The 23,076-nt window shown below is 39.9% G+C and overlaps 1 protein-coding gene across 3 annotated transcripts; it reads right to left on the bottom strand.

The window, feature by feature from the left end:
* Positions 1-44: 44 nt before the first annotated feature.
* On the bottom strand, positions 45-23,076 carry myot (myotilin). Of its 3 annotated transcripts, XM_086084966.1 has the most exons (18): positions 22,953-23,076; positions 18,496-18,549; positions 18,236-18,383; positions 18,090-18,149; positions 17,269-17,410; positions 16,506-16,529; positions 15,623-15,742; positions 15,277-15,484; positions 10,241-10,454; positions 9,337-10,166; positions 7,551-7,701; positions 6,141-6,236; positions 5,155-5,192; positions 4,017-4,155; positions 3,678-3,885; positions 2,558-2,723; positions 2,178-2,311; positions 45-1,183 (listed from the first exon to the last, which is right to left on the bottom strand). In XM_086084966.1, the coding sequence occupies exons 2-18, from the start codon at positions 18,501-18,503 to the stop codon at positions 1,041-1,043; spliced, it is 2,829 nt and encodes a 942-aa protein (XP_085941092.1). In that variant the 5' UTR covers positions 18,504-18,549; positions 22,953-23,076; the 3' UTR covers positions 45-1,040. The 3 variants fall into 3 exon arrangements, with proteins under 3 accessions (XP_085941092.1, XP_085941093.1, XP_085941094.1); XM_086084967.1 differs by lacking the exon at positions 22,953-23,076 and having other exon boundaries at positions 18,496-18,569; XM_086084968.1 differs by lacking the exons at positions 18,090-18,149; positions 18,236-18,383; positions 18,496-18,549; positions 22,953-23,076 and adding an exon at positions 17,762-17,833.

The raw sequence follows: 23,076 nt of genomic DNA, 5'->3' as shown, positions 1-23,076 counted from the left end.
ATCAAACCACCATAACATACAGTTGACAAGACAGGAGGCAAAGCTTACTTGATATTTGACTTTATTCCGCATTCATCCATTGATATGCTAACCAATTGACACGACAAACAGTTTCAAGAGAAAACACTCGTACCTGCAGCTCAACATTTTGTTAAGAGGCTCCATTTTGGTGCTTGAGCAAACCACAAGCTTATTGGTACATTGGGAGTAGAAACACTGATTGTTCTACTGACTGCAGTCCAAATATAGAACAGATTCAAATTGGGTGTTATTATAGAGACATTTCATTTTGTAACTGGAAATTCATTTACATTTTGTTAAACCAGGCCTATGGCATTTTGAGTTCAAAATTGGGGGAGGAGGGGGTCTGAATATGTTAATTCAATAAAGTCGTTGAGAATGAATATCACATGTTGGATTGCAGGGCAAGAGAGGCAACATATAAATAAATATTGTTATTCACATACACTCCATATTAGCAAACAACAAACAATAGTGTATGCTGAATGGTGGTGGTTGTGACACAAAGTTGAGTCAGTCACAAGACAAAATGCAACAAATATCATTTCCACGTCCAGTGACTCAACATAATAGACTGGCAGGAGGACTAAAGTGCAGCGTTGTACTGTATTTCGCAAATGTTGAATTGTGGCGAGCTACTGTAGTGAGTGTGGCCAATGTTGACATTCTGACTGATGCGGACTTATGAGGAACTGTTTCCGGGTAAACTGTCACTACACAACTATTAATACACATAACAGTAAGTGACCTCGACGCACCATTTTGCTGAGAGACGCCATGACGGCTAAAGCGAGGCTTACAGGCTTGATTCCAATATGAGCTCTGCAGCCCGAAACAGTAAATGCAGTTATGGGAAATAAAGACTGAAGAAGGTTAACTTTTATTAGACAGTCTAGGACTAGCGCGCATGTATGCTAAACTTGAGCTCCAGTAACACAAAATTCTAAAATACTGCATCAGTGCGTTGATAGTTCTGAGGTGTGTGCGTGCGTGCGTGTGTGCGTGTGTTTTGAAAGGATCTACAGCTCCTCGCTCTCATACAAGGGGGCGGTGTGCTTGGAGGGGGACTCTGCTGTCACAGCCGGCACGTGGCTCAGAGATGACAGCAATTTCAACGCCTTGGAGCCAGGGGGCGCCGTTTTCATGGGTGGGATTGCTCGGCCTGGCAAAGTCATTAAAAGGAAAGATTAAAGACTTCTTCACATTAAAGTTACGCGATGAAGAATTTCTGAGCCTCTTTGTTTGAAAATGCGATTAAAGGAATTCAAGTGTAACCAATCGAGGTGGGGGACCTCGTGGAAGGCGTTTATATAACATTCCCTTCATGCCAGGTGCCTGAAAATAACTCTTCCTCTCCACAACATGGAGCAGCACAGGCTCGGTGCCTCAACTATCACTTATATGTACAGTAAGCACACAATATGGCTCCTGACATACAAAGGTCAGTGAAATCTTGAAATATTAAACATTCTGTCTACGTCATCTTTGACTTATTTACTTAAATTTAGTTACACACCAAAGTCAGTGACATAACTACACATGGAAAAAGTGAATCACTTCAGTATTTCACATACTCATTAACTGCGAGAGACCAGTATGATTACCATGATGGAAATCAATAAATATTTGAATCCCAAAATGGGTCTACAAGTAAATAAATAAATATTTTAATCCTGAAATGGGTCTACAAATAAATAAACAAACAAATATATAAATAAATAAACGAACAAACAAACAATAACATTTGAATTCCAAAATGGGTCTAACTGTCATTTATCAATGGAAAAGGTTTAGAATTTGTATCAAATGACACGAGCACATGCAGAACAAAAGGCAGGTCACTTTCTCTGTAAGCTATCAACCACTTCACAGAGCAGATGGCGTGTTACGTGATCGAGTAGAAACCTAATAGCTCCCTTGTACTTTGCTCCAGTGAGCCATCTATCTCCAGCGGGTCGAGGTAACGTTTACACTTGCGTACCATTTTGTGAACGGGAGCCACAGCTCATGTGCTCGTCAGGTTTCTTTTTAATGGTGTAACGGCGCATTTGTTTGAGGCCTGAGAATTGAGTTCAGTCTGCCGTTAAGCGCAGGACATCGTCCATCTGCCGTTTTGGGCTTCTCTGGTAACTAGAGAGGAGAGCAGAGAGACTTACAGCTTATGTCCAATCTGGCGTTGCATGTGGACATGCCGGCTTCATTGATAGCAGAGAGCGTGTACCACCCGGCATCCGACTTGGTCACCCTCTCGATCAACAAGCACTGCCTGCCCGAGCCGTCTTGGTACAGGCTGCACAAACGCACAAGACAAAGTCAATATTAAACAGATAGTCAGGGCGCTAACTAGCCAACCGCCAGGCTTCTCGTTCTGTCTCCCTCTGTTGCTCATTTGTTATTTTTCGTGCTTCTCGGATCGGTTGTGACGGTGAAGACACATTTCGTGTGTGTTTTTACTTACTCGGCCAATAAATGTGATTCTGACAAACTTACTGTAAGACAGTTTGCATGTGGTTTGATGTGGAGGTCACTAGCTCACCTCATTCTGCTTGGATCAATGCGCAGCATTTCTTTATCTTTCTTCCAGAAGAGTTGAGGAGGTGGTGACGCGTCCACCTTGCATTCTAACCTCACGGTGTCGCCTTCCACAGCTCTGAAGTTTGACATCTTTTGAACAAAGGTGGGAGGGCGGAGAGCCTCCTGGGCTGCACAGAAGGAAAACGATCGGCACAACTGAGATCACGACCTTACTACACAGCAGTCAAGCTAAGATGTCAGACAATAGCAGAAGGGATGGGCGAGTACCAATACCAAGTATCGGTAATTATTATTATTTCAAGGGATCGGTGCTCGCGATACTGCCCATTTTAAGTCTTTATTGTACGGAAGCGTATTGCATTTACTTGAATTGAACAAAAATTAGGGGAGCTTTGTTATTTTGAGTATTTTTTTTCTTCTCTTCTGAATATTTTTTTTCTGTCATGAAAAATACATTCCGAAAAATGGGGAGTGGTGGGGTGGCGGGAATTATTAAAAAATAACAGGAGAAAAATATTACTCAGAAAAAGTAATTCCCGAATATTTTTTTCTGAGTAATTAGTCCTCCTGTTTTCTTAATATCACCCCACCCCCCCCCCATTTTTCAGAATTTGTTTCATGACAGAAACTAAATATTTAGTAAAACAGAAAAAAATATTTAGAAAAAGAAAAAAAAACACCACAAAACAAAGCTCCCCCCCCAAAAAGTCAGAAAAACTGTTTGTTTGTTTTTTCAAGTGAGTGCAATACGGTTCCATATTATAGTTATATGCTAGTTTCTTTGTTTTGGGATTTTATGCATCAAAAGTTAGTGGTATCTGTACTTGGTATCTGTCTCAGTGACTACTCAAAGATGGAGTACTCGTACTGGTATCGAAAAGCCCTAATTAGCAGCTTTAATAACTAAGTCATATGAAACCTTTTTAGAGAACACAGCATGACTGTCAAAATGTGTTCAGCTGCTCTAAATAAAGTTCCTCTGAATTTTCTAACATTGTATTATGCAGTGACAACAAATTCAGCGAGTAGAAAACTTCCAAGGCAATGACAGATAAAAAGGAATGCCACAATATGAATATCGACTTTTTCCATGTGTACAAAAGAATGTAAAGACATTTTACCTATGACGTCAAGCCTCAAGGTAAATCTGCTTTCTCCTGCGCGGTTCCTGGCCACACACTCGTACACGCCAGCATGGTGCACGGTGACAATCTCGATGATGAACGAGTGCAGCCCTTTCTCGCACACCAACATCTTGTGGTAGTCGTCGGGACGTATCGCTTTGCCGTCCAGGTACCAGCACACATCTGGTGTAGGGAGTCCTCCAACCTGAATGTGAGCAAATATATTTTTACTGGTATATCATCTGCTACTTAAAAAAAATAAAAATAAAAATAAAAAAAAGTTTTATTGAGCGTTTGCGAAAAGTAAGACCTCGAATGCGTGTTTGCGTGATTCACCTTGAAGTCAATTCTACAGAAGCGGCCCTCCTCCACAGTGAGGTCTTGAGGGATCTGCAGGAAGCGAGGGGCGTAACATTTCTCCTGGATAGCTGAGCCCTCGTTTCCCCGCTCATCTGTCCCGCAGTGGTGCTTCCCCCTGTAAACATTGATTTACAAACTTTTGTCATTCAACATCCAGGGAGTAGATTTGATTTGTCTACGACAAACACACACATGCACTCTTGGTCTTGACCTTATTTGTGACTTACGAGATTTAAAGAGCAACGAGTTTTAGTTGGAAAAAAAGTTGTGAGTTCACGTGTTAATAAACACGCCACATCAGATGATCCAGCCAGCTGACCCTGCTTGGCAAATTTAACAGCCCCGTGTGGCATTCAACAATGTTTTATTTTGTACCTTAAAAGAAATCCAAGAAATTCATTCATGATCACATGGCTGACCTTTACTTTAGCTTCAGTCAGCCATTCCATTCGCATTCATCCAAACTAAGGTTTAACCCTAAAAGATTATTGGCAACAATAACCAGCGCAATTTTAGCGCAAACCCCTCTTACCCAACTCAACTCATTCACTCCCAGTCATTTTCACTGAAGCAACCCTCTTCGCTCCCGGCTGTTTTACTGGATTTTGATAGATTTTGCAAGGCCCACAGAATATTGTGTTCTATTGCTACAAAAACATGGAACCTACCAAAAGAAAGATTAGAGTATCTTCTTTAATCAGGAAAGAAAGTTTATTTCTATCAGTTTCCATTTTGCAGCAATTAGCATGAGAATATAGCCAAGTTTCATCATTATTCACAAATCAATTTGGAAATGTGAGTAAGAGAGATTTTATTTCAACATGGCCCTGGTTGATCTCCGATACTCTACTGCCAGCTGCTGGCCGTTTTTGTAATAATTACCATTGCTTCAACCGTTCTCTACAGTTCTGAGGCTGCATCAAAGCCTTCTGTATGCTCTAACATAAAAAAAACAACAACAACAGATAAATACGTCTTTGGTACTCTGGTAATATTTAAAATAGATTGTTTTGAATTAACTTGCACCATTGTCATACACAACTGAATTTGAATGCATTATGCCATCGCATGCATGCATCTTCTCCAACAAGTACTTCATTTACAACATATTTACCAGAGCCCGCCAGTGTGTCTTCCTTCTGGTGAATCTGGCTGTAATAGAACAAAACAGCCCCAAGTTAAGTGCCAGTTTTGAACATCATAAGTGAACTAAAACATACTGAGGCAGTAATATTGTCAGACTAAAGTCTCGTGGTCGCCAATGACAAGGTTCTATTCTCAGAAAGTGGTCCAAAATGGCCTGCAGAGAAACCAAAACCCACTCATCAATAAGACATTACTGTAGCACAATGAAAGCTGATGGGGATTTGAATTCAGCATACACTAGGGTTGGGTAATTAATCAATTTAATCTTGATTTTGATTTTGGCTTTTCATGATCATATAAACATAATAGACAAAAAACTATTAACATATGTTTAATGCAATTAAAAGTTGAATATTATGTTGAAATGGTAAAGTCACAGATTTGTTTGCACTTTCTGCACAAGGCCCACAGAATATTGTGTTCTATTGCTATAAAAACATGGAACCTACCAAAAGAAAGATTAGTCTCTTCTTTCATCAGGAAAAAAAAAGTATATTTGTATCTGTTTCCATTTTGCAGCAATTATTAGAATATAGCTACGTTTCAGCAATATTCACAAATCTGTTGAAAACAGTGGGGAAAGAGCTTGTTGCAACAATCCTGGTTGATCTCTTATACTCTGCTACCTGCTGGCCGTTTTTCTAATTACCATTGCTTTAACCATTCGCTTCAGTTCAGAGGCTGCATCAAAGCCTTCTGTATGCTCTATCTTAAAAAAAAAACAAATATAAGAAATGTATAAAAAATATGTTTTTGGAACTATGGCAATATTTAAGATAAAATGTTTTTATACATTCTTGGGAGCAAATGAGTTAATGATGATTCCAATATCACCAAAAACAAAAAACAATCTTGCTAATTATTTTTTCCATTTATTTTCCAGCCCTAGCATACATATGCTAACTGCTGCACGGCACCGTACAATCCAAGCGTTTTAAGAAAAGTTACGAGCACCTGGTCAAGTTGTGAGTCTGAAAGACTGTCTTGGTCAAACATGGCGTTGTCTGGACCCAGCAGCCTTCGAGCCATGCGCTCCTCATAAGAAAGTTTCTGTCCAAAAACAATGTACGTTAATCAGTATGTTTTTTTTTTTTTTTTTTTTTTAAGAGCTCAGTATTGTTCATTCGGAAATGTCATCATCATTGCTCTTTTTTTTTTTCTTTTTTTTTTTTCTTTTAAATATATATATATATATATATATATATATATACACATATATACATACATATATACATATATACATACATACATTTTTTTTTTTTTTTTTGTGTGTGTGGGTGAGTATGTGTATGTGCGTGCGTGCGTGCGTGTATTTGTTAGCTCACCAGAAAACCTATTAGAAAAAAAAAATACCGTTCACCTAAATCGAACACCAGGAGACCCGAGGGGACCGAAGAAAACCAAGGAAGGTGAAATCTAGCACCGACCAGACACCCCCCACCAGAACTCCTCCCCAGCCCAAGAAACATCCAGACCCCAACAAATCCAAAAAACATAAAATCAGGGAGGCCTCAAGAGACCAACGGAGAGACCGAGAAAAGGAAGGAAGGACAGACGAAGCCGCGTGAGATCCGAGACACCAGCCTCCACCGATTCAATAACCTGAGGAGGAAACAGATTGTGTCTGAGTTTCGGTAGATGCTGGTGTGGTGGATCTGGCATGCATGAAAATCTCCACCAAAGAGGGGAGCCGTCGACCCCCGCCGGAACAGAGCAAGCGCAACACCTCAGGGCCCCCCAGGCCGCGGCAGCGCCAAAGGACGACCCCCGGGCCCCACCAGGGCCACCGGCCGGAGAGCAAACCCAGGAGCAGGAGCGCCCCCCGCCCCAACACGGCCCGCGCCCCCGGCCCAACGCAGCAGGACGGGGCACTGCAGGCCCACCAGGCACCCCACCGGCCCCCAACCCCCCCCCCCCCACAACCCCCCGCCCCCCATCCACCCCCGCCACCCACCCCAACCCAGCCCCAACCGCCCCCATGCCCCCAATCCCCCAGACACCCCCCACCCCCAGCACCCCCCCCACCCCGCAACCCCCACCACCGCCCCCCCCCCAACAAAGCCGCCCCCCCCCCGACCCCACCCCATCCAACCGGCAGCCCCCCAACCCCCGACCCCCAGCCCCCGGGGACCACCCGCACCCAGGCACCGGCGCCGAAGAGGGGCCGGACAGCGGAGCGGAGAGGGCAGCCGCGCCCACCCCACCCCCCGCCGTGTGGAAGGACGGAACACCGGGGGCAGAAGGGGGAGATGGGGGCACCGGAGGGCGGCCGACACCCCCGAACCCCAGGCCCAGCGGGGGAAGGCCCGTTAATCAGTATGTTGATACAAATGTGTTTTCTTAAAATAAAATAAAAAGACATACCTGGCTGTTTCTTCTCCTCACTTCTTTTGAACGCAACTTCTTCTCCAGATCCTGGATGAGCGCATCTTTGGAACCCTGGATTTCTTCATCTGTGGAGCGAGAGGACGAGGGTCGAGAAGCTACAGCCTTCTTGACAACAGGCTTGGGAAGACTGCGATAGACAAAAGAATTACAAGTCTGTGAAGAAGAAGACATTGTGCTTGATGTGGAATTTGTTTGATAAAACTTTGATACACTGTACTGTCACTATCAAATCGTTTTAGAATTGATTAATATATTGATTATTCAATCCATTAATCGACCAAGCTTCATTTTACATTAAAGTGTATTACAAAAGCATTTTCCCCAGATTCCTGTTTGTTGACCAGTGATTGGTGTTTAAGTAAAAACAGACGTTTGCTAATGTCTCATCTTAATCAAACACAGAAGACAATCAGACTTCTTTCATGAAGGACGACAGAAATCAGTGAACAATTACTGTTGATATGCTAAAATCAGAGGATTTGGACAATTTTGAATTTAAAAAAATGTCTCTGACCGATTACTCGATCATTAAAACTGTTGTCGATTAATTTTGACTAGCTCTAATATACACTACTCACAAAAAGTTTGGCTTTCTGGTGAAATTTATGCAAAATGTCAAAAGTAACACTTAAGGAGAAGGATGCACTGGTGATTTCCTCATCAAGCAATTCATTGAAATAAAAGTTAACAAAAATGGTGGGTACACCATAACAACAGCATTTCCACATCTCAATAACTCATCATGTGGCATTGAGCATCAGTTACAGCTTGACAACGTCTCATCTCGTTCACCAGTCGACTCATTGTAGGTATCCCTCAGCTCATTGAGGTTCTGGGGTGCACAGTTTCCAGCCTCCCACAGCTTTTCAATAGCATTCAGGTCTGGAGAAAGTGCAGGCCATTTCATTTGAGGTGCACCAGTCTCCAACAGCCGTTCCCTGATGATGCCACCTCCATCAGCTGGAGCTTTGTTGTTTGTGAATTTTGCCATTAAGCTCCTCGTTAGAGAACAGCAACTTGTGCGAAAAGTACTAAAAAGGCTTAGGGAAGGTCACATTAAGTTCACCTGGTAAGGTTTGAATGCATTTTAGGCTGGTCTTGAAATTTCACCTGAAAGCCAAATATCCCTAACTTTTTGTGTGCAATGTATTGTACATTATATGATGTAATTGCTCAGTCTTGAAGCAATAGAGGAATACTAGACCTTATGATTTGGCAGTACCCAAATGACTAAGGCACAAAAAAAATCAGCTCCTAAATAGAATGCTTTTTCAACCAGCTGCAGAAGATCATTAAAATTCAGTGGACCTTTGATAGTCAAACCTAATTTGCTTCAGGTGGTTGATTTCCAATTTGTTTCAAATGTGAATATATTTTCCCAGAAAGAAAAATAATAATCTACACCGGCATGATAAACAATGTAAATGATAATGGTTCCTTAATGTAAAATGTAAAAATGCTTTACATAAAAATCCAAAGAAAAATACAAAAATACTGAAACTATACACTGGGATTCCCCAAAAACGGACAACCAGTTTGAACTAGAAACAACGATCATGATAATAAGAAATCATGTACTGCAATACTTGTACCACAGTATTCTACACCAAGTGAAAAAAATATATAATTTATAGAATATTTTATTTTGCAATATCCTGCAGCATGTGCATTGGCTTACTACCGATGAATGTGAAAATCGAGCAGGTTCGACAAGCGTTGCCTAATGTCTGTGCGTAACGATGCAAAACTGATGTGGACTCACGTGCTCGGCGTCCCCTTGTTATTGGCGGGCATGGACACCACAGCAGGCGGCTCTCTGTTATGACTAACAGGTGTGTTGGGCAGAGGCAGCGAGGTGGTGGTGGGAGACAGGTTGGAGTGAGGGAAGGAAGGGGAAAACGGAGGAGCGGCGAAGGAAGGAGCGGTCTCTTTTATGGGGAGGTGAGGGCTCGAAGGGGTCAGCGGGGAGGTGGAGGAACGGGGGGTGGAGCTGGGGGACAGTTTGGAGTACGCGGAGAAGGCCGACTGGGAAGGCAACACGGAGCAGAGGTAGGCGGCGGGAGCCGACATGGCGCCCTGATTGGCTGGCAGAGTGGCGCTGCCCAGCCCAATGGCACTTGGGGTGCGAGGGGTGAGGGTGATGCTGGAGCGCATGGTCACGCGCGAGGATGAGGAAGAAGGGGCGACAAAGGAGTGAAGAGGAGCGGCAGAGGACGTGGAAATGGGGGAGCTGAGACTGGATGAGGATGGAGACGACTTGCCTGTCCCATTAGGTTGCGTCTGATTCTGAGAGAGGCTCAGTGACTGAAACTGTGACTGAGTCGGAGACACTGATTGGCTGTGTGAAGACATCATTTTCGTTTGACTTTCAACTTCAGCGACACTCGAACTATGCTTGGAGTTGTGCTGGCAATTATTCTGGTTCTCCTGAGCCTCCCTCATCACACTTTCATAGCTGGGCGCCTGGAAGGTTGACTGCGACTGAATAAAGTGTCTTGGCCGCGCATAGTTGAAGGCACTGGGTGGGAAGGCACCGGGCTTAAAAGTGGGCAGGTCGGACAGGTTCATAGTGTTGCCTCCTGACGGGGAGGACTGGACAAAGAGAAGGAAAAAAAACAAATCAAGCTCAACATTGGCAGTTAATAGAGTCTGAAATCACTTCTTACATTGAAAGTCAGCTTGCTTGGAGTGAAGAGTTTGGGTGTTGGGGCTTTTTCGTTGACTTGCGCAGGAGGTTGAGGTGAAGATGGAGGGTGAGGGCTGGGTGAAGAGACTGTGACCTCTGGTGACTGATGGACCTCTGAGCTCGGAGAAAACTGCTCCCGACTGTGGTTGAAGTAATCTTCAGAAGAGTGGTTCACTAGCAGGGGCTCTTGGAACCTGGGTCAAACAAGCCACAACGTAAATATCTACGAATTCCATGATCACCTCTTGGTTTATATCTACATGCAGAAACAGAGGTGGCAAATGAGGAAGGACGCATCTGTTGGGATTGATAACGATATGAATCAATGACTATCATAATCAATGTATATGACGGATGCATATAGTAAGAATCAATGGGGACGGGTTACTATTAAGCCATGGCTTCTACCAGTCAGCCCTTCTTTCGGATGTCAATGTTGTAACCTGTAAGATTACGTCCGAAAGGAAAAAAATAACAAATCCAAGTAGAAAAGGAAAAACCCTGCCACAGTTTGGCTTTAGTCCCAGGTGCTAGCTAGCGAGCTCCTTGACTAGCTTCCCGGTTGTTCATTTGCCTGCTAGGGGAGCTAGCTAGCTAGCACAAGGGGCTAAAGCCAAACTGTGGCAGGGTTTTTACTCTCTGGACCTGGATATGACATCTCTGAGTATGAAATTGACTAACAATTGTTTATTTGTGTATTTGTTCAAGTACAACTCATGACATCACGTCATCAGTGGTCATTTTTGTATTTGCGATTCCTTCTGATCCAACATCCGAATCTAAACTTTTTTTTAAACTCACACTTTGACATATTGATCAATTTTCTTTACAGATTGTCCTGTTCTGGGTCAAGGAGAACTTTGGGCCTACAACCTTGAGTACACGTGAGGTACATGCTCGGCTGATCACCAGTCAATTAAAGGATGATCAATTGTAACCTCACATAGACCAGCGAGATACACAAACCTGAACATACTTGCTATTGAGTGGCAGCAGAGTTAAACATGTTCTGGTGAGTGAATTGTGCAATCGGGAATTCATTTGACATTTTCAGCAAAATTATGCTTCTTCCATTTCTACTTCTACTTTCTTTGGATCGTTGGCAAACACTTTTGGTGCACTAACAATTTACTTCCGTTAGCATGCGGCTTCCACCACAACAAGAAATTACCAAAAGGTGCAATAAATGACCAGAATTCTTCCCTTGGCCACAATGCAACACATGATTCGAGAGAAGCCATTTTAAACTAAAAGAAAAAAATTGCGTAGTAAGAAACGGAAGTTTCAAATCCAACTGGAACTCGTTTGCTGCCATCAACATGTTTAGGGAACGGGGATTTTGGTCCCCCAGTCCGGGCTCAACTGTTCTTTGTATGATTTATTTTTTCTTAAGGAGACTTATACTCCAGATAAGACTTTTTCTTTCATTCTTCATGGTGCATTTGTTGACTTGTGCAGCTTCCTGTATACTACAGAGCAACTTTGAGTCCCCCAAAAATATAGTGCAAATAAATAAATAATTAAATTATTCCTTAAACCATTGGCATTACAGTAAGTAAGTAAGTAAATAAATGTTTTATGATTCTCTTTAACTCCGGCAAATTTAACAGATTCTAAAACCCCGCAAACTGAAGGACCTCATCGCATTAAACTTTATTAGAGCAACAGATATAGAACATACGTATAGCGAATTTGCACTCGTTATTTGACGGGCAGCATGGACGTATAGTGGCTAGCATGCATGCCTCACAGTTGAGAAGTCCCAGGTTGAAATTTCAGCTCATGTCCTCCCGACTGGTGTTTTTTTTTTTTTGTGGGTAACTCTGGCTTCCTCCCACATCACAAAAACACGTGATGAATTAATGTTGGTCCTTGTGATTGATTGTTTGCATTTAGGCTCGGTGTCAGCATCTCAGCAGTCACACAATATTTTAAGGTGACTGCAATTGATCTTCATTGGTAAACATGTTTTTATAACATAAGAACCTAATAAGGAAGCAAAAGGTCCCACGCCGATGATCACCATATATTTTAACATTGATTTCAGCGTCAAAGGGCAGTTCTTCTGGGATGAGAATTCAACCATTTCCAGGCTTCATGCTGGCCGATTTGAGGCCTTGCAAACTGTGTGCGAGGGAGAAAGAGATTAAGTGGGCACAGCTATATTGGTCGAGGAATTTGGACATCAGCTGGCAGGTGCAGGCACACAACTGGTGACTCACACACCCATGCATGCATGCTAACACACAACGTTAGCATGGCACGGCTAAGAGTACACTATCCTTTTCGTCCTCTGTGACTGACAACAACAAAGTTAACAATACAATCTGCTCATTGCGCTCTGGCATCTCCGGCCAACATGACCTCAAAAATAGAACTAAACCAGCTAGATCCTGTCATCTTTCTCTCTGCATTTGCCCAATCGCTTTCATATGTGCATCTTTATAATCGCTATTTAACCACACATAGATTTCATCAGTACAATCCGATCACATCATTGTAATGCCTTCATTTCAACATGGTGATATAGTGGTTAGCATATCTGCCATAGAGTTTGAGGGTTTGAATCCAGGCTCTGGCCTTCTCGTGTAGAGTTTGCATGCATGTTTTTTGCGTTTTCTCCAGGAACTTGGACTTCCTCCCACTTTCCAGAAACTTGCATGCAGCGAAGACTCAAGTGTCCTTTGGTCTTAATTGGAGTCGGGGTGGTTGTTTGACTACATGTGCACTGCAACTTGCTGGCAACCATTCACGGGTGTATCCCGCTTCTCGCCATAAGTCAGCTGAGATAAGCTCCAGGCTCACCTGTGACTTTATAGAGAATAGCCAGTATAGGAAATGGATGGATAATCAAGGTATCCAGCCATCAACTTTCTATACGAGCCTGTTCGGGATTCAAACCTTTAGAGCATTCACTCCATTTAAGACAAATCATAAACTTGGCCACTGAACCTCAACGTGACCTGAAAAGTTTGACAGATGCCAAAAGTTATACTGTAATCAAACGTCGAACTGCAGCGAGGAAAGAGTGCTCCCAAGGACAAAAGTCACCGTGTCGGCACTCCACATTACAGATGAGATTATACCTCAGGAGCCATTAATATAGATAGGACACATCACCCCTTAGCAAAAAGCCAAAGCATCTGCGCCGACATTCTCAGATGGTAACTTGGTATTGATTGACCATACAAAAACACCAGCACAGCCATTTAAAACTATATTTTCACATTTGTTTTAAGACAAACAAGATAACAAAAACACTTTAGTGAAGAAAAAACTGATTTTGGTTGTAAAACCTTTGGCAAAGATTGACAAGCATGCGGGCAGGGAAATATTACCGCCCTCAAATGAGCTCATCATTTATTCTAAGATACCACTTGGCTTCAATATGAGCCAGTAGGCATGCGGTCTGCTGCTGCACACTGGACATTCACAAGAGGGGCCTCTTTAGATCATTAAAAAAAATGTTAAGGACATGCAGTATTGCATAAGAGATTAATTTGAAAGATTAAGTTAAGAATGGATACATGAAAAAGTGCAACCTTTCCAATGAAGTCAATTAGCGTTGTGCAACAGGTGTGACCAATGTTTCTACCGTAGCATCATACACATCAGCCAGACAACTTCAAGTCTACTTGCTTCTTTAAATACTGTATCCCCCAATAAAAACATCATCGACTTTTTAGTGTTTTTCTGTTGTAAAACTAAATAAAAGTCCACCCCACCAAAAAAAAAATGTATACGACAAAACACACTCGCCATCCATTTTTCACACAACTCATTATTCATATGAAAACAAGGGCTTGAAAATCCATTCAACATATTTCTTACCTTGGAAAACGTCTTTGGGCCTTTGAGTCTGAGGGAGACTGGAAGTAAAAGTGTCCGTTTCCTTTAAGAATTGACGACGACAGCCAAGAAGAAGCAAGAGACAGGTGACGCCGAGCTCGCACGCTCGACTGAAGACGAGAAGAGACTCGCAACTTGCAAGTAGCACAAGCTCCACCTGATTGTTGCTTCTTCCCTACCAACGTCTGGGCGATAGCGCCTCCTGGTGTTCTAACCGTCACACTGCATTTGATGACTCAAACTATAAACTTTGAAATATAAACCAGTTTTCAACTCAAAGCCTTTGTTCTTGACTCATTTGTTGAATACATCGTGTCGGGTTGTCCCGTTATGTAACAGTGAAAGAACAAAATTAACCTATAATAATACAAAAAAAATTATTAATAACAGTCAAATCCTTTGACATTAAACGGTAACCAATGAAAATACTTTTGATAATTTTTTTAAGTCATTGTGAATCACTTTCAGCTGCGTTTTTATTTTATTTTTTTGTTTGTGCGTGAAAAGCACGTTTTGTTTTGTACACAATAACAGCAGTGTCACAGATAAAGGCACGACATGACAGTACAATTAGGCCTGGCCATGTCATGTCATATCACAAGTCATGTGCTCCTTTGGTCTCAGAGGCGCAAGGTGTCATGGTTTATGTAGTTCACAATGCTATGTTTGATTGAAGCGGGTGAAAAGTAAGTAAACTAAATAAGACGGTGATGTTGAAAAATATTTGTATGTATCACTACAATATTTATGGGAGTGATAATCACTGATCGAAGTGACCAAAACTCAAAATATACCTGATAAAAATCAAACTGTTTTTTACAAACTAACCACCAGAGGGTGCTAAACTGCACAAATGGAAGACGACCTGCTTTTTTAACAGATGTGTTGCTTTTAACATAACGACAATGATATTGCGGCAATTCTAATATTGCCATTATCGTTACATCCCTAAGAATAAATTAATACAATTTCATGGACCAGATTTTAGTGTTCAAGTTGTAAGCATAGATAAGTGCTCCGGATAGTTTAGGTTAGCACAAAAGGCCTTTCTGGACCTAAAGGTTCACCGCTCATATACAAAGTATGGCTTTTAAAATGGATATATTCTAAGGTAGAATCAAACAGATACATGAACATAACGTGCTTGTTTGGATATCATTCACTCACCCTACTTCACTAGTTGAGACGTTGTCTTCCAGGGAGCTGCTAGGCCAGTCGGGTAGGGGAACAATCACAGAGTCACGCAGAACAGTGGGGAATTCTTCACAAGCATTAAGAGGAGCACTCTCAAGCTGGAACTCTGCCTCATTTGACTCCACGAAGCACTCTGCTTCCTGCTGGCGAATAGCCTCGATCTCCAGCTGCTCCTCGAGGTCTACATGGTTGGGTTTTATGGGTTGCGGGTACTGTTAGCACTCTAATTTGACATTTATTTACAATAGATGTGTTACTATGACACAGCAATTCAATGACATTTAAAATATGATATATACTGAGAGAGAAATAAACTAACCATTGTAAACATCCAACATGGCAGAGCATGAGACTGTGCCAAAGGAATTTTGGGCGACGCACTTAAACACACCAGAATCTTCTGGAAAGGCTTCAGTTATCACCAGTGTACAAAGGTCCTCTGTAGACCAAAAACACAAGTTCATTATGCATTTTCACTTCGAGACATTGGTCTACATAAAAACACTCTCTCCGGACACAACATTAATACAATGTACACTCTACATTTACAAGCATAACAACATGATTAGTAGGGGTGGGAATCTTTGAATGTCTCACGATTCGATTCCAATTTTTGGGTCTGCGATTCGATTCAGAATCGATTTTCGATTAAGAACAATTTTTGATTCCAAATGATTTGACTCGCAGCACTTTTATCACTCAAAAGAACGGCACCACACTGCAAAAAAAACAACTTTTATTGGAGTAATTTGATTGTGACTTTTTCCTTCTACTCTCTAATGTGGCTACAACTTAACAGTGTATCAGACCGCGTGGAACAACACTGCCCCTAAGTGGCCAAATCGGGTACAATATAAACAGCGCTCCAAATAAAGGCACACACAGACAAAGGCAAGACAGTATAAATTAATTTAAATAAAATCGATTTTGGGACATTTAAAATCGATTCTGAATCCTACAAAATGAGAATCGATTTTTTGGCACACCCCTAATGATTAGCATTGTTTTCAGTGAGCACATCTCGGTGTTTCCGATATTTTTTGGTTGGCTTAAGTGATGCATTAAAGATTAGGAAAATGATGCAATGAATGTCTATATCACTGCTTACCTTAAGCTTTTATTATGCTAAGGTTGAATGAAACCATATGTCATTCAGCTCAGCAGTGGCAATAATAGTGGTTAATATCATAGCGTACACTCACCTGGCACTGATGCAGAACTGGCTTCTGGGAAAATAAATGGGAAGAAAAGTTATTTCTTTTGGTGAAGTATCCAGACTTATTCTAAAGTCTTAAATTGTGCAGTTTCATAAATGTACTTGAATTATAATTAGAACTGGCAAACGATTACATTTTTTAATTAGATTAATAACATCTTAGAATCTTGATTAATTGCTTAATTAAAAAGGCTTATTTATCACACACAAAAATGCCGGCCAAATTTAAAGAGCACCCCTCTGTTTTAATTGGACGTCTTCAACATTTTTTTTTAGCCACTGCTCACGCTCATCCTCCTATTTTTCAAATCAGTTAATTACTTGCATAATTCAAAATGGGAAAAAAATTGACCCCAATAATTTGACATGAACGAATATTCTGAATGTCATACACAAACATTTAATAAATGCTTTACTTTAACGCATGCAGTTATATTTATTGTTCAAATACAACCTGTGCTACCTTAAATGTAGCCATCCGCTGTCAAGATAAAGAATAATCTGTGGTCAAAATTAATAGTGTGATTAATCTGCGTTAATATATGATCAATGCAACATTTTTTTGTAATATATTAATTAGTTAACGCTTTAACTTTGACAGCACTAATTATTCTGGCTGTGAATTAAGTCACAATATATCTGTCAGTCAGAATCATTGCAGTGAACCAATATGTGTTTTATTTATTTATTTTTATTTTTTAATCTTGCTACTTGGAATATTCAATGATTGATATCAAACACGCACTTACTTTTGCGTAGTATCCTGAAGTCATCGCAGTCCAGAATTTGCTGGTCCTCTCTGTACCATGTGACCTGCGGGGGAGGAGTCCCTCTCAGTCGACACTCCAGGACCACCAACTGGCCCTTCAGTGCGCACACGTCATGGAGGCACTGGAGGATGCGATGATGCCCATCATGAGAAACAAGCACAAATAATAAATACATCAATAAATAATAGTGTATTTTGCAATTCATATCTCGGTCATATGTGATACACATTTTATATTTAATACAGAACATGGATCCAAATACAGTGGTACCTTGAAACACATAAATTAACTGAAAAATGGCAGTGGAATAGGCTGTTAATTTATTCCAATTTCAATTATTACGATCAAACTTGTAACACCATGCCCATGCGCACCATTAGAAGCAAGCAGAACGGCATGTATGTTTGCTACTTATACCAAAGACATAAATAAACAGGTTTTATAAGTTACATTTAAGTAGAATTACTCTTACTCTCCCTGCACTCACGATCCTCATTGCTTTTGGGATCATTTACTGCAAACAGCTAACCTGGGACGTGTCTTTTTTTCTTGTCTTTTTTTTTTCTTTGTCAGTCTGCATGCCCTGGGGCACCATACTGTCTCTCACAGGCCAATGATGGTACTACGCCATAGATCTAGTTTGGTGTGCTGTGTTGGTCGTCTCGACTTCCTGGTTGTGTGTGGGCTATTTTCAAATTATTGACATCACGCTGTAAGTGAGAGTCCTGTAGTTTTCCTATCCTGGGTCTTCCCTAAATTTTTGGTGTCCATATAAAAATAACCTAAGGTTTGTACAGTACCTTTACAAATGTAGCAGCAACTCCACTTCCAGAATGTTCATCGTAGATGGGACTCTCAGTCTAGAAACAGCATACAGTATATTTTGTTAAGCAGAAGAAGAAAAAAAAGGTTGTTCAGACGTGCTGTCGTCGGTTGTAAGCACCACCTGAGGGCTAACGCAAGGCTGCTGCACCAGGCTGGAGTGTCTGGAAGCGATTATGGTGGACGAGGAAGATGAGCTGGAAGAGAGCTCCCTGGTGGAGGATGCGATGGTCAGGGACAAGGAGCTGCTCTTCTTCTGCACTCTCTGGACGCTTCATAATAACACATAAAGCTACATGAAGCTACATGAATCATTCTGTACATTCAAGCCGTTTTTATTGATCTTAACTTCTCACACAGTCTGCACAATGTTGCGCAACTTACTGGGCCATGTTTCAGGCGTTCCAGGAGGCAGTGGCAGTGTTTGGTTTGTACACTCTGAAAATAAAAAAAATGGGGATAAAAATAGTAACAACAATTAAAGACTTGCAAACAACAGACTGATCTGTTTCTGTTTGGTGTCATTACACACATATTACGCTTGCCAAAGGTCAATATAGAAAATATTGAAATCATCTTATCTCATTCTGATCCGAGCCATTATCTTCCATTGAAAACATTAGCCTCCATCATGAGGCATCATTTGATGATGAAAAGAGTGTGCGTGCTTCTGTCCTATAATCCCGGACAGGCAACTGACAGACAACACTGAGTTTCAAGTTTCCAAGCTAAATTAAACTGTGACCGCCTGAGCAAAGCGAGCCCCTGCGACCTGAGATAAAGCTCTTCAAATAAAACGTCACCGCAGAACTCTATGTTGGCATTTTCAACAGTTGTGAGAAGCCATCAGGTGGAAATAAAGGAAGGCAATTTACAACTTCATTTCAAGAAGCCACTAAAAGTGTAATCCCAGCCTCCATCCAACACCACTAAACAGTAGACACATTTAGAAGGCATATCTTGTCATTACGTAAGTGTGAAGTGTGATGGCCGCCGATGGAAAAGACTGCTTCACCACTAGACTGTGGCCTGCATTATATTATATATATATATATATATATAATTTCATGCATTAAAGTAAAGCATTTAATGAATGTTTGCGTATCACATTTAGAATATTTGTTCATGTCAGACTATCGGGGTCATTTTTTCCCATTCATTTTAAATTATGCAAGTAATTAACTGATTAGAAAAAGAGGAGGATGAGCGTGTGTAGTGTATCAAAAGATGTTGAAATGTAAAAAAAAAATCAACTTATAACTGGTGCTCTTCAAATTTGGCGGGGGGAAAAATGTAGATAAAAAAAGCGATTTATTATTAAGCGATTAATCGTGATTAATCAAAATTCTAAGATGTGATTAATCTGATTAAAAAATTTAATCATTTGATATATATATATATATATATATATATATATATATATATATATATAATTTCATGCATTAAAGTAAAGCATTTAATGAATGTTTGCGTATCACATTTAGAATATTTGTTCATGTCAGACTATCGGGGTAATTTTTTCCCATTCATTTTAAATTATGCAAGTAATTAACTGATTAGAAAAAGAGGAGGATGAGCGTGTGTAGTGTATCAAAAGATGTTGAAATGTAAAAAAAAATCTACTTATAACTGGTGCTCTTAAAATTTGGCGGGGGGGGGGGGGGAAATGTAGATAAAAAAAGCGATTTATTATTAAGCGATTAATCGTGATTAATCAAAATTCTAAGATGTGATTAATCTGATTAAAAATGTAATCATTTGCTATAATTAATTATATATAATTTCATGCATTAAAGTAAAGCATTTAATGAATGTTTGCGTATCACATTTAGAATATTTGTTCATGTCAAAATATTAGAAAAAGAGGAGGATGAGCGTGTGTAGTGTATCAAAAGATGTTGAAATGTAAAAAAAAATCTACTTATAACTGGTGCTCTTCAAATTTGGCGGGGGGAAAATGTAGATAAAAAAAGTGATTTATTATTAAGCGATTAATCGTGATTAATCAAAATTCTAAGATGTGATTAATCTGATTAAAAAATTTAATCGTTTGCTATATATATATAAAATGGTGTTTACAAGCATATGTTTTGTCCAGATCACAATTACAACACAGAGGAGAAAGCCATTGTTGTCATGGAACTAACTGCCCTGAGTCCCATCTTGGCAGTTTGTAAATCACTTCTTTAATAACTCTGTTTTCATCCCTGGATAAAAGAATCACCAACCATACATTAAAAATATGTTAGATTAGTGTTTTATTCATTTATTTTACTGCGATGTTATTCTGTTTTTTGGCGGTTTGATACTACATTTGATTAGATTTCTTAGCTTCTGTAAGGGTCCATTGTACTTTTTGTCTTTGTTTTAGAATGAGCTATCGCTCCATCCATTCTTCTTTGATGGTGGTTGTCTACATTGGTATTGCGGATGAACTAGAGCCTATGACAATTTTCACATTTATAAATAAAATCACATTGATGAATGGATGGATGCATATGTCTCGTTTTTAATCAGATATCCTGCAGTGTTTCTGAAATCCACTAACAGTGTTTAATAACTGGTGAGAGCCATAAAATAAAAAAATTCATATTGTACAGTAAATGGGCGAGTAAAGCCAACTGTATTCTTCACTTGCACAATGCAAATTGATGGAATTTAAGATGAAAGTGCCTGCTGCTGAGTCTGCTACTCTTTCAACATCTCAGCAAAGGATGACAAACAAAATGACTACACTTAAAAACTGCGGTGGGAATAAGATACATTTACATAAATGTTTATTTATTTATTTTTTACATTGAATGAATGCCCTCTTATAACTACCTAAGGGGACAGTAATATGAAGTCAAATTTGGATTGTTCTCTAAGTTATCATTGTCTAGACATACAGTTAACGTGATGGCCAGGCTAACGTGCTAGCTAGCTTTATTCATTAGCGTACCGTACATACAGACCTAACTAACTTTAACTCAACTACTGAAGTAAACAAATAACATTCAAATAAAATTAATAATTAAAAAAAAAACATAATAAAAACTAAACAGTTGAACCAGTAACCACTCACTATATTTAGTTTGAAATTTGAGTTTTGAAATTGCAAGTTCCAATAATTTAGAAAATTAGGCTACTTTTGACACTTAAGTACATGTCCGATATATTTACTCAAGTAATATTTTACAAGGTCACTATTGCTTCTACAAAGTTGCTTTCTTGATACAAGACTGCAGGGTACACCCATGACTGGTCGCCAGCCAAATGATAAGACACATAGCAGAAGACAAACAACCAATCAAACTCACTTTCACACCAATTTAAAGTCTTTAATTATCCTAACATGCGTGTTTTGGGAGTGTGGAAGGAAGCCAGCGCATGGAGAAAACGAAAAACATGCAAACTGGAACAGAAAGGCCAAAACTGAGATTCAAACCTGACAACTGCGAGGCCGTTCCAATCCAAGCCAAGTTCAGCCAAAATGTTCTGTAGCTTTACTGGACTGGAAAACATTTTGTTGCATCACTGCAAAACTCCAAACCCCCCAACCCTGGTTTCTCTAAGCTCCTCAAACTTGTCAAGTGGGGAGGACAGATTTAGCCTGGACCGAGTCACCTGATCCCTCGGGCCTGTCGATCACAACTGAGCGGTGACCACTGCGTCTTGAAGACATGTTGAGCTTTGCACTGGCAAGTGCCAACCACAACCTCTGCCACCGACAAGCTTTTGCTGCTTTCTCACTTCAGCTTCCTGAATGGATGTTCGACACACATACACTCACTCTTAAGAGATTCCTCCTGGTTACATTAAACAAATTAAGTCTACAGCTTCTGACCACATTTTTAAAACTCATTCACTGGCATTGACAGCTATGAACGTCAAAAATTTGAACTATTTCTATTCGTTTAACATTTTTTTTCCACTTTTGTTAACAAGAGTATGAAAACCTAGAATTTTCTTACTGTACATTTAAAACAGATATGAAATTTGTGAATAATTGTGAGTTAACTAGTGAAGTCATGCGATTAATTACAATTAAAAACTTTAATCGCCTGACGCCCTGAATTTTTTTATCTTTTTTTAATTATTCTTTTTTAAATTCATTCACTGCCATTGACGGCTATAAACGTCAAAAATTAATTTTTAATAATTTCTATTAATTTAACATTTTTTCCCCACTTTTGTTAACAAGAGTATGAAAACCTAGATTTTTTTTTATTGTACATTTAAAACCGATATACAATTTGTGATTAATCTTGAGTTAACTAGTGAAGTCATGTGATTAATTACAATTAACTGCCATAAATTCATAATAAAAAAGATTATTAAAAATTAGGGGCAAGAGGCGATTAAAATTCTAATTAATTGCATGACTTCACTAGTTAACTCACGATTAATCACAAATTGTATATTGGTTCTAAATGTACAATAAAAAAATTCTAGGTTTTCGTACTCTTGTTAACAAAAGTGGCAATTTAAAAAAAAAGTTTTTAATCGTAATTAACTGCATGACTTCACTAGTCTCGCGATTAATCACAAATTTTGTATCTGTTTTAAATGTGCAATAAAAAAAATCTAGGTTTTAATACTCGTTAACAAAAGTGAAAAAAAAAAAAAGAGTTGCACTAATAGAAATAGTTCAAATTAATTTTTGACGTTTATAGCCGTCAATGTCAGTGAATGAGTTAAAAAAATTTGAATTGCCTCTTGCGCCTAATTTTTTATTATCTTTTAAAAATGAATTTATGGCAGTAAATGAGTTAACAATTCATTCACCCAAATTTGCTTTGAATCCAACTTCTACGTGCAACGAGTGCAGACCACTATGATGCACACATTCTGCTGCTTACCGTCGCTGAGGATTAAAAACCACAAGTTTATCCAACAGGAAGCACCACTGATCCCAATTGTAAATTCCTACTGTGTGATGGTGGAAAAGGACGCTCCTCCACCTTCAGGCCAGCTGACATTTGC

The sequence above is a fragment of the Leptonotus elevatus genome, chromosome 9 (assembly GCF_054856555.1).
Source record: "Leptonotus elevatus isolate MCC_2025b chromosome 9, RoL_Lele_1.0, whole genome shotgun sequence".
Taxonomy (NCBI): Eukaryota; Metazoa; Chordata; class Actinopteri; order Syngnathiformes; family Syngnathidae; genus Leptonotus; species Leptonotus elevatus.
Note: the sequence above shows the minus strand (reverse complement) of the source record. Positions and strands in the feature narration are given on the sequence as shown.